At 45.2% G+C, this 12,129-nt stretch overlaps 1 protein-coding gene across 9 annotated transcripts in view; it reads left to right on the forward strand.

Annotated features, from left to right (window-relative positions):
• The window catches only part of raraa (retinoic acid receptor, alpha a), a 143,894-nt gene that overhangs the window by 94,346 nt on the left and 37,419 nt on the right, over positions 1 to 12,129 (forward strand). Inside the window, exon 1 of one of the 9 annotated variants that reach the window (XM_082543432.1) lies at positions 8,603 to 9,747. The exons of the other annotated variants lie outside the window; for them this stretch is intronic. Coding sequence (XP_082399558.1) covers positions 9,570 to 9,747 — 178 coding nt within the window. The 5' untranslated portion in view covers positions 8,603 to 9,569. Of the gene's footprint in view, positions 1 to 8,602; positions 9,748 to 12,129 lie in introns of those variants that run through there. 9 annotated transcript variants of the gene reach the window in all.

Below are 12,129 nucleotides of genomic sequence, written 5' to 3' on the forward strand. Positions count from 1 at the left end.
CACCTTTTTACACATTTAACTATGCCACTTTTTTTTCCCCCGACTAAACATGCAAACACTGATACACACACACCACACGCACACACACACACACACACACACTGAAGCTCACACACAGACAGATGCACAAGGATCTACACTTTCTTACATCGTCACTGAAGCTTAGCCTTTACTTTTTTTTTGTAAGTCAGGGCTGTTGGCAGCTAAGATGGAAAGACGGGAGACTGCAGAGAGAGAGAAAGAGAGAGAGAAGGGGGGTAGAATAGGGCTCTCCATCATGCTGTCAGTAAGGTGCAGCTTTAGCCTTAGCAAGGAATATAGAGTGTTTTTAAAAGGTGCTGCGAGGTGCAGCAAAGATGAGTCGGATAAATGACTTCTCTTTTTTATTCAAAGAGCCCAGTGAAGCCCACAGGGTTGCTCCGTGTGGGTGGGTGTGTGTGTGTGTGGGGGGGGGGAGGAAGGGAGGGGAGAAAAGGAGTGTGTGTATGAAGTGGAGAAAGTGTCACAATGTGCATGCTTGAAAATGTGTGCAAAACTCAGACTTGTGTGACGGCCGGCTGATGTTTTTGTTACTTTCTGACATTATAACTTATTATGGGGGTTTTTTTTTGTTTTGTTTTCTCTTGGCTGTTGCTCTCCACCCTTTTAAACCACTGACTGGGAAAAGTAATGTAGTGTAGCCGGGGCATGTAAGGTGGAACAATGGCTCAAAAATATTGAATAAGGAGTGAAAGGGAGCTGGGGTTTGAATGACAATGGGTCAGAGCTGGCGGTGAGGACAGATGATGTGGGGTGGGGGGAAGATGGTCCAGATTGATGACAGATCTCTGCTGGTTAAATATTATCAGGCTGCTTTTTTTTTTTCTTTTTTTTTAATCTATCAACACCCCCTCCTCCTGTCCTGGTATCACACAGAGAATAGCAAGATGTGGTCAGCTAATGATCTGCCCTTCTGAGCCATTCACTTTTTGTATTAGCCTATTTACTTACTTTAGAGACACTCCCCCCTCTCTATGGGTTCACAACACAGATGGTTTGGGTAGCCATAGCGACTGCCATTGGATGCCATCAGTCCAAAGCCAGTCTGTGCTCTTCTTCTTCTTCTCCTTTTTTTTTTTTTTTTTTTTTAATCACAGGCAGGCCCAACTGCAAAGGCAGCTCATTTCAAGAAATTTTTCTTCAGCGTGAATGAATAGAAAGAAATTAGCAGTGCCTCTACCCTGACTTTCTCACAGATCTGTTCATTTTTTAAAAAAGGTTCCTCTTCTCTATTACGGTCACATTTCACTAGGATTGCAATGATATGCGCAACCGAGTGAAGCAAAAGCACAAAAGTTTCTCTGTGCTGCCAGATGCAAATGCATTTTTTTAAACATATGATAAGCCATGTGATGTTAGTTTTGCTTTCACTAGTTCCCTTTTTTCCCCCACCTCAATGTTTGTGCACCTAAATGCCAAGGGTAGGACGAGCCAATGTCTGAGGGCAAAAGGTTTTCCACTGATATCTGTTTCACATGCCAGTTGTGTGAGAATGACGCAGCTCTATTCTACTCCCTGGGGCTACGATGAGTAAACCTTTTGACTGCAGTAACAACCCCACATACAGTGAATATCTTTGAAGCTGACCCGTATGTGTACCTCTGGGATTTGTGGCTAAATGTGGCTGCCTTTCATCCAGTTAACTCCTCTGTTTCTTACACACACACACACACACACACACACACACACACACACACATATATATATATATATATATATATATATATATATATATATATATATATATATATATATATATATATATATATATAAATATAAATAAAATCAGGGAAAGGAGTATAGCTGCTCCGTCTACTTTCACTGCACCCCATTCTTTTGAAACGCTGATGACTCCCTCTCTGCTCATTGCTCTGCTCACTTCTCATCTAATGTGCCGGAGTCATCCATTCCATTAACCCTCCTCCTTCTTGCCTTCCCAAGTTAGAATGAGGCAGATCCCCAACCCCCCATCCCCTCTTTCTCTCTCCCCCCACCTCTCTGTAAAAGGCAGGCCAGCAGGGGCCGTGGCGGTGATGACGGCAAGGGGCATTTTTCATGCTCTGAGCCGCTCTCCCGAGGGCCTTTGTTGTCCCCACCGGCTCCCAACTTTGCTGGGTAAGCTGAGGATTTCACACGTTTCATCAACATCCAAATTAGATCGGCACTTTTTGAACATTTCATATCATTTGGCAGAGTTGTGCACAGACACCGACATGCATACAAGCATTAGAAAACAGGTTGCAGCGAGAAAGGGCGCCCAGAAGAGAGAGAGGGCAGTCAACTTTTATGAGAGAGCGAGCACAGGATTAGAGCTGTATCGCAAATAACTCCCAGCCCACTCCACACACTGCAGACTGTGGTTTCAGTGAGTGTTGACTACACATTTGGCCTGCAGTTGTCCAACCTTTTGTGCAGGTCGTGGCACACATTCAGCCTTTGTGCAACAAGCACAACAATTGGTGTGCCCTGTCTGTACTGGTGTTAGGGGCACTGCTGAAGCGGAGGTCAGTCACCGAGGCATCATAATGCTTTGGGCTGGGCACAACAAGAATGAGGGCAATCCACTTAAAGTGAACCACTAACCCCCTCCCACCACCACCACCTCCCATATCCCCTCCAGGCCACCACGAGCATCACACTTCTGAATAGAAAACAGGAAATTGGTCCTCTGTAGCACTTCAAATCCTGAAGTGTGAGAGAGAAGGCACCAAGAGGGAGTGGGGAAAATACTTAGATCTCTAAAAGAAAGAGATGAAATGCTTTCAACCAGAAAAGCAGACAGCATGGTCATAATCAAAAACTTGAAAGAGATGCAGAACATGCTTACTTCTCCCCCCCATTTTATCAGCACATCTCTAGTTTTTGAGAGCTCTGATTTAAGACCACGAGATGGAAAACCTGGATTCAGGAAATGCAGACATGGATAAATGAGTGTAGCTTGAGTTGTAATTGCATCAGTAATGCCAGTTTCTGAGTGAGCTTTGGCAGAGCAGAGAGATTATTCTTCCAGCTTCCTGCTTCCTTGCCTTTTGACTCTCCCTCTGCGCTTTCTTGCAAGAGCTCATCTCCTTTCTGTAACTTCCTTATAATATACTTCGCCTGCTTCTCACAGTTTAGTTAATTAGTCAGCAGCTGCAGGTAAAATATGAGTATAGAAGGATGTCATCCAGGAACGTGTATGCAAAAGCAAAAGCAAGGGATGCATTGCAGGGAGCACTGTCAAAATGAGCTAAACATTAAATTTGCAATTAATTTCCAATCTGTGTAATTGATTACTGTAATTAACACAGCCGTCAGCTTTGAGAGTGAAGTTATTGGAACTAGCCGAGGTGGAACTAACCAATGGCAATCAACTAAAGCGCTGGGCTGTAAACATCTGAAGTTTTTCACTTTCGGGAGTCTATGGGGACTGGGACTTGCTTCAACTCTGTTGGCTTCACTTTTCAGCCCTGGAGGTTGATAGCTTGGTAGCAACGTGTCGGGACCAGTCCAGACAATATACCATACGGGTATGATGACTCTGCTGACAGGCGCACATAATTTCAAATCAGGATAATGATTATCAAGTCTCAGTCAAGGTTTGGTTACAGTTTGTTTTCTCTGCAATGGTTTCTCTGTGATTAATCATGGTTAATGTGTGAATAAACACTTTTTTTGTAATTGATAATCAACAAAACTTATAAATTTGCCAACAAAACTTCAGGAGGAATTTGACCATATTTTCTTTCCCCTTGTTTTTCTCATTTTCTTGCTCTCTTTGTTGTTCCTTGTTTCTGTGCTTTATTCTCTCTTCTTCTTGTCCTTTTTTTTCTCTAAATAGAATTAGCCAGTATCCGTCTGAATGCACTAAAACATCTCCCCGTCTCTGACATCTAATGGAGGCCATTCCAAGTCTTGGATGACTGATATTGAGATATCCTTCCTCCAGGGTAACATCCATAGCAATTTTCTCTTGATTTGCTGAGTGATGGACTTGGTGCAAAGCAACATAGACCTAATGATCGTTGAGGAGATGGCTCTCTAACTCAAGGCTGTAGAGTGTGGACAATTACAAGCTATACAATAAGCTACGTCGCTTACCTCTTCTCTCTCTCTCTTTCTCGTTCTCTTCCTCTGCTGAAGTATTTCCAGAATGCCGCCGGCCACGATGGATTTATGAGTCGGCCATACTTTGGTAAACACCGATGGTGGGCAGCTTTGTCCTCCCCCCTCTGTGATATAGTGAAGGTCCCCCATAAAAAATGGGAAAACCAGGTTACGGCCACCATAGAGCTGGGCTGAACAATAAAAGGCTTTATGGGCAGATATATGCCTGTACCATAAATGCTGGAATCTGCTGTCGGAAGGACATTAAAGGGATAATGACTGGGGGGGGCTAAGAGGGTCCTTTTAGAAAAGACACTCTTTCTCACACACACACACACACACACACACACACACACACACACACACACACACACACACACACACAGGATGGCAAAGCACCAAGGCTGAGATCTATAGACCAGTTTAACTTTAGGTCAAGGTTTGTGTGCGTTCATGCGTACGCATGCGTGTGTATGTGTTTCCATTAGATTGACAGAGGGAGGTGGAAGTGATACAGTTGTTCATTGATAACTGGAGCTTGTTCTCACATTGGAGGGTCGGGCCCTTATTACGCACTGGCTCAATGTCAGGGAGCACAGCTGCTGGGTTTGGCTGGTGCTGCCTGTACAGGCTGCACAAAACCAGCTGTGCAAACAAACACACACACGGAAACTGTAAAGGCAGTAAGGGGAACGGAGTGGTAACAGACGGGCCACGGAGGTTCAGGTAGACTTGAAAGCAAACATGCGTAAACCCACACAGGTATGCACGCCAAAGATGTGATTCTAGTTGGAGAGTGACAGGAGGAAGTGGTTGCCAGGGCTATGCTAGTGATAGGGGTGGGGTGGGATTACGGTGCTGATCAGTCGTGGGATAATGCTGACATACAGAGAGCCCGTTTTGTCTCACAGTGTGACAGAGACCTGAACAGACTCGATCACTATCTTGCCGTCTCAAATTAGGACACATTTCAACTCCTTAAAGTGCTTCTTCTCTGAATTCTCCACCGCTGTGCTGCTTTATTAGGCCGCTGGGAAGATTTAAGAAAGATAGAAACCTTTGCCGAGGCTTGCCCCAACTTCTTTATCGTCTGGGCATTAGCCATCTGCTGGCACATGTGCAGGAGTGCTTTGGGGGAGGTGAGCCATGAGTGCCTGTGTTTGTGTAGTAGCCACTAAGGCAGACAGGAACTCTAAAATTAGGCCCAGGCCATTCTAACTGGAACATTTCTGGCCTTATCGTGTCAAGAGATGGCTATTACCCAAGCCGACTGTTGTCTGAGCGATACGGCAGGTCTGGTTGGTTTTTCTTTCTTTATTTATTTTTTTGTTTGTTTTGCCTGTTTAGTGTCTCTAGGCAGCCAGAGCTCAGCAGACTTTTCCATGACATTGAGACAATTTGATTCTGTTTTGATTTGACCATCATGTCCAATAAAGAGCACATTGTGCAGGATGTGTTCGTTAGTCACAGAGGACAGAAATTATCTCCAGAGTGAAGGTAGCAACACAAGAGCCAAGGGCTGATTGCAGATGTAAGTGGATCGTCTCCAGAAACAGAAATTCTCACTCATGCTCTAAAGAAGGATACTGCTGAGTCCACTTTGTGCACTTACACAGGACTTGTGCTCCCCCCCACTATTGCTGTGCGCCATAATCCAAATGACAAAACAACCTATTGTTTGTTCTAACCTGTCTGCCCATCTCCTTGGGGAAGGAATGGCAAGGCGTGCACTTTTTACAGCTTCCTAGTGCCCCTGATTGGACTCAGAAAGAAGGAAAGTGGGGGCAGTAAAAATAGTTTGACACCCTCAAGGTCCAGCCAGCAATCTCCTCTTCTCTCTTAGCCCATAAAACTCTTTGAATTCTCTCCTAAACCCCCCCACCCCCACCCCCACCCCCCCATTTCTCTCTCTATTTCTTCACCAGACTCTCACTTGCAGCTTTGCTTCAGATCAAGGTTGTTATGTTTGCCGCTCGTGGTGTCTCCCTATTATTTTCAGTTGCATAACTCTTTCTGCAAGGCCCCTGCGTCTGAATGCAGCTTTGATCAGGTCCGTGCATCGGTTTGGAGTCGGCACTTCACGCACCCTCACTTTGAAGCCCGAGCGACGAATTTGAGACTGGGTCCTCAGCGTCAACTTAGGGGATCGAGGCACAATCTCATTCTCTCTGGCTTTCCAGTGCCAAAGTACTTTTCCATGTTCTCAGGAGTGTGGCGCTTGTTGATGCTGGAACAAGAATAGCCACTTGAACTGGTGTGTGTTGATGTGGGCTGAAACCTGTGTGTGTGTGCGTGCCTCTCGTCCCTCTCCCTCTTTAACTTACCACTCTTACTTCTGCTGTTGTGGTACCAGCCGTCAAGTGTATGTCCTGGCTCTTATATTTTGACTTTCATGTGAGAGTGACATATTACATATTATTACTGGGAATAAAAACCAGTCCTAATTTTTCCACTAATGCAGTGTAACACACTCAATTCTCCAACTGTGTACTCAGAGGAGTCCGCTGTTCCAATATCACCTTCTCCTGTGAAAATTGCCACGTATTTACTCTTAGCCACTTGGATATATTCAGTTCTTTTTTTTTCTTTTTTGACTTAATGGAGTTCCTCTTTTCGCTACAAATAAAAAGCTGTGGGAAAAGGACTGTATGTCAGCCTAATCTTGTATTCTCCCCTCTCTTAATAAGTAATGATCAGCAGTCTGTTATCTCTCAGCTTGTTTTATGCAATCATGGGGTATTACCCAGGGATGAATGCTCCCTCTTCAGAGAGGAAAACAGAGCCTGGAAAATTAGCATTTTCTGACAACCATTACTCACTGGGCTAATCCTGTCAAGGAATGTGTGGCTGCGCTATCAATGCAGACGAGGGGTCGCCATGGCCCAGGCCTGCACATCGGCTCTTATCAGGCAGGGTAAACACACTAGGGGCCTGCATTAAATAAGTGTCACAGTCACTGGAGGCGGAGCAAGCCGAGCCCCCCTGCCAGTGTGCAGATAATCCCTTTCAAAAAAAAAAAACATGCTGGTCAGACCCAGCTGTGGCCTGTGGCTCAGGTGTAGGGAAAGTGGGGGAGGAGAGGTATTGTCTCGGCTGTGGTGTAGGTTACAATACAAGCCACTCAGGGTTTTTTGGCCGTGCTTGTGTTTGCGCAGATACATTTCACAAGATCGGGTATCAGATGTTCACTGTCCACCCAGGCAGTTTTGGAAAAGCTTTGCGTCCACATCGAGATACCAAAACAGCTCGGAAAGTGTCCTCCTATGTTCTCGACTTTGTCAGGGACGTCCCACTGAGTTATGAAACAGGCAGAATTTGCTCTGTGTGTTTCGAACGTTACATTTCTGCTTTTACATTGTTAAGGTTAAAAAAAAACCCCCACACAGTTTTGTATGTTGGTGCCTGGCCTTAATCTCTACTATTATGCATGCACAGACAATTTGGGCCAGCAGCTGTCCTCCAGATCACATGACAATCACAAAATTACAGGCTGGGATTTCTGAAGCACATAAGGGGGAAAAAGGCAAAACATGAGAAGTTTGGATGCACTCACGGGGCTACAAACTTCATTGCCACTATATTTTATCAGCACTGATATTAGCGTCAGCTGACTGTTCAAACTGCTTTTATAGTGTGAGTTTTTGCTATGCCTCATGGATGACACAGCTGCAGGGTTTGCTTAATAAGCTGGAACAATGTTACCTGGAATGTTGCGGTATAAAGGCAGCAACTCTGAAAACAACTTCCTGGACTTCTTCTAGCTGTAACTAAACTGTGAGGGAGGAAAGAAAAAGTTAAGCGCCCTGCTACTATGACTGGGTGACTTTGGCACTTTTTATCCTTGTGTGTGCTGTGTGAACCGAGGCGCCTCTCTGGGCAGCACCAGAGGAAAAGTGTAATAGTGTTACACTGGGTATACAAGGTGGGAAACCTTGAATAATGTGGGGATGAGAGCAAGCCAGAGATCCGAGTCAGCCAGTGGGTCACCAGAAGGTGAGGCTGCCTACTTGCCTGGGTTCAGGAAAAGTTCAGCCGCATAGCATTAGGCAAATTAGGGAGACCGCGGCCGGGGGAGAAGAAAATCGGGAGGGTTAGGGACTGATGAGGGGAAAGGGTCAAATTAGTTGGAAGGAGGAGCCCAGTAAAGAGTGAGAACATAAACGGGGACTTCCAGGAAAAAGAAAAAAAGAAACAAGAGAGTTAGATTGTGCACACAGCGGCTGCTATATCACAATCACTCTGTAAAGACACGCAAGACTAATTACTGAGCTTATATAACTTAATCATGTCCTCAAATACTTTCCTATTTAAAGCCCTCGCTGCTCAGTTTGACGGCGGCCGGCGGGCTCACCCCCCAAAAAGAAACACTCCCGCAGTGCCCGTGCTTCGGGAGAGGGAGATCCGTCGTGACGTCCCTGAAGGGGTTAAAGAAGGGGCGGAGCAACGCATGAAAGGCACCGAGGGGAAGCAGGAGAGAGAGGGGGGGGAGGAGAGAGAGAAAGAGCCGAGTGGAGGTGGAGCCAAAGCTCTCAGCTGCTGTGCCTTGTCACATTTCTGCAGAACATGATAGCCGCACGGTTTGGTGTGGGAATGGTTTTAGGCTTCTCTTCCCCGAATACAAAACAAGGCGGCGCTGCGCGTTTTAACGGGAGCCTGGATGTTGGAGAGCAGGGTCTGACGGAGGGAAGCGGCCGCTCGTTGTAGTGCAACAGAGTCTGCGAGGCTGGGGGGAGGAGGAGGAGGAGGAGGGGGGACTGGTTCGTTTTACGGAGCTGACAGGAGTCCACCCACGACGGGCGCAAACGGGACGACGGGCGCAAACGGGACAACCGACCGTAACCCAAAAGGACAAACTGCAACTCTGCGGAATTCCCTCTCCTAATATTTGCGCCTGCAACACATTCCCAAATCTCCCTGCGCTGTCCACGCAGACTTTGGAGATTTGTGTTGTATTTATTTAAAGATTTGTTTGGACTGGGGGTTGGATTTATTCTTTGTCGTGTGGATACAGCCTCATATGTTGCTCTGTTTGAGCAGCGCCGTAAAGACAGACACCTTCTGTTGAAGTTATTCGGCTCGTCCCCGATTTTTTTCTTCTTCTTTTTTCCTTTTATTGTATTTCTGTTGTCGAGTTTCTTACCTCGGACACAACGCAGACTGCTCTTTGAGATTATGTTTTCATATCCGATCAGGCGCATTCGGACACCGATTCATCCATCGGTCTGGTTTTCGATCTTCACATTGCCGTGAGAAGATGCCAAATGTTCCGATGTCCCTGCTGTGTTTGGATTTACCACTTTCCCCTCGATTTTAATGCAGTTTCCCCCCCTCCGTTCGGCACCGCTGCTGGTGGCGAGCTGAAAACCAACCCCTCACAAACAATTCGGGTATTTTGTTTTTTGCCCTCTTGCTAATATTTCCCCCCTGCCGTCGCCCTGCTTCATATGATGTATGAGAGTGTGGACGTTGTGGGACTGAATCCCAGCCCGAACCCGTTTTTAATGATGGATTACTACAACCAGAGCAGAGGATGCTTGATCCCGGAGAAAGGACTGATTCCCGGGGCGCCCCATCCGTACAGCACGTCCATCAGGAACCAGCACTGGAACGGCTCCAATCACTGTAGGTGCTTTTTTTTTTTTTTTTTTTTTTTTTAAACACCCCCCCCCCCTCCCCTTCATCTCACTAACTGGTGAAGTTGAACCCTCCCTGTTAGTGTGTGTGCATAATAATCACTATATTTCCTATTTTGCGCTTCCCAGCACACGCCGGTCGCATGTGAAACGATCATTTGAAGGCCTTTTTATTCTGGAGTTACCACTTCCATTATTTAAACCCCATAATATGTGCTCAACAGCGCTGCACGTTATCACAATCAGTAAGCCGTCAATGCTGCAACAGGCCTATATATTTGACCCACTTTCGTCTCTCTCGTTTCTTTCTGAGCGTTCACTCAGGTTTGGGGTTTTTCCCTCCTTCTCTTTCCTGCCAGTCTGTTTGCGCTCTGATCCAGGCCACGCTACCCGAAGCTTTTGCGTTCCTGAAATCTGCACTTAATGCAAACCAGGTTTGTGCAAGCGATGCCAGCGTTAATCAGATCAAACTTTCATGCCAGTGTTATCCCCTGGTCCTCTGGTAATCTGCGAAGCTGTACCCACAGGCCAAAGTTCCTCAGCAGCAGCACCATGGCCTTCACCAGACAACTGTATCTGTTAAATGTTGAAAGCCTTGCACTCATTTATTTATATTTAATAAATAATTTGAAGTGATGTTCTCGCATAACTTTATTTTTAAAAAAAACAATATTTCAGTTAGTATGATTTTATGTGTAGACTCCTGTGCTAGGTAGTGAGGATAGCAGTCTTTATAAATGACAGGTTTATTGTGCTTTTATATCAGTGAGATTTAGTTTAGATTGATGATACGTTCATGCGTTTGCTGCATGATCTCCTTGGGTCAGTATCCGCCAGCAGCCGTGGGAGATTTAATTTTGCTGATAGCATATCTGCTGCAGATATGAGAGAGAGAGAGTTTTATTGCAGCAACAAAGTATAGCAAGAGCTGCTTCCCATTCTTTACCTCAGTAGAGCCAGGCTGCATAAAGCGTGAGCAGGCCCTTTTTATAAAGGGATAGCTCTGTTGTCTTTCACTGGTGAAGGAGCTAAAAAAAAAAAAGGCAGGAATCTCCACGGGCTCTTAAGGACCAATTTCCTCCTTGTCTCAAGACTATAGAAACGCACAACAAAGGGAAATTTAGACAGGAATTTCTAATGTTTGGCAGCAACAACAAAAGACAAGCAGCCATAACTATTTTGTACGTGCTGTAATCTTTTCTTCATCTTTCTCATCTCATTATTTGTTTTGAAAAAGATCTCTCCCGAGTAAAGAGGCGAAGCCCGTACATTTTTTTTTTCTAAACAGATATTCAAAGAGCCTGATAGTATTTATTGAACCGGTCCATTAAAACAGCTCTAGTGGTGGCATTGATTCAAACCATGTGAGCTCGTCTGAGGGGAGACTGTGGGGGTTTGGCCCAGGAAAAGACCTCTGATCCTTTACTCGACTCCACATTGTTTTGCTCAATGGAGGAATTGCAGGGGGAGAGTGAGAGTGTGTGTGGGTGAGGGGTAGCATATCTGCTCTTTGCCTTACTGCTTGAATGTAATAAAAAATTTAGTGCACAACCAGAGAACATTGACGGGAGGGTGTAGAGCAGAGAGGCGCAACATCCGTAAGTGTCATCACGTGGCTCAGAGGCTTATTGGATCATAGGGCTAGAAAACAACCCAGACAACAGCGCGAGATTTCCTCGTCACTCCCCGCTCTCACGCAGGAATCCAAATGAGCCAGATTCAAAAAAATCACAAGACAATCCCATAAACATCTGTTTGCTTTTTTGTTTTTTGAAGTTCACAGAGAGTAGTGTCATGGTATGTTCCTCTGCACTTTTCCTGGTAGGTCTTACCATTTTTTTTTTTCTTTTTACCCCCTCTGTGCTTTTCTTTTTTGGTCCTCTGTTTTTTCAACCCCTCCACATTGGATCTAACTATTCATTACAGGCTTCACAGAAGAGCTTTCTGGCTCTAAGCATGCACTCAGTGACATCTTTGCTAAAGTGAATCTAGCCTAAAACGGCCTTCTGGACCCACTAAGTGAGTGGGTATAAATCCACATCATATGGGTGCTTCATCCCAGTATTATTGGTTCTTTAACAAGGCCATATTATGCTTTTGAGCCTACTCCCTTCCCTTTAGTGATATTAGTGATAGTGATATTCCTTCAAATTGCTTCTTTTGTGCATTTAAACGTTATAAAGTCCAAAGCACACACCAATGGGGTGTAATTAAGTTGTACAGGACTTGCTGTTGCTCAGCTTGGATTTACTGACATTCAGATTTACTCCTCATTTTCTTACTTGTATCACCAATATATATTTGAATTATACCTGTCTAGCTTAAGTCATGGAATCAGCAGCTTCTTCCATTGTTATTCATCTGTTGGAGC

This window comes from Aulonocara stuartgranti, assembly GCF_965226115.1.
Source record: "Aulonocara stuartgranti genome assembly, chromosome: 8".
Classification (NCBI taxonomy): Eukaryota; Metazoa; Chordata; class Actinopteri; order Cichliformes; family Cichlidae; genus Aulonocara; species Aulonocara stuartgranti.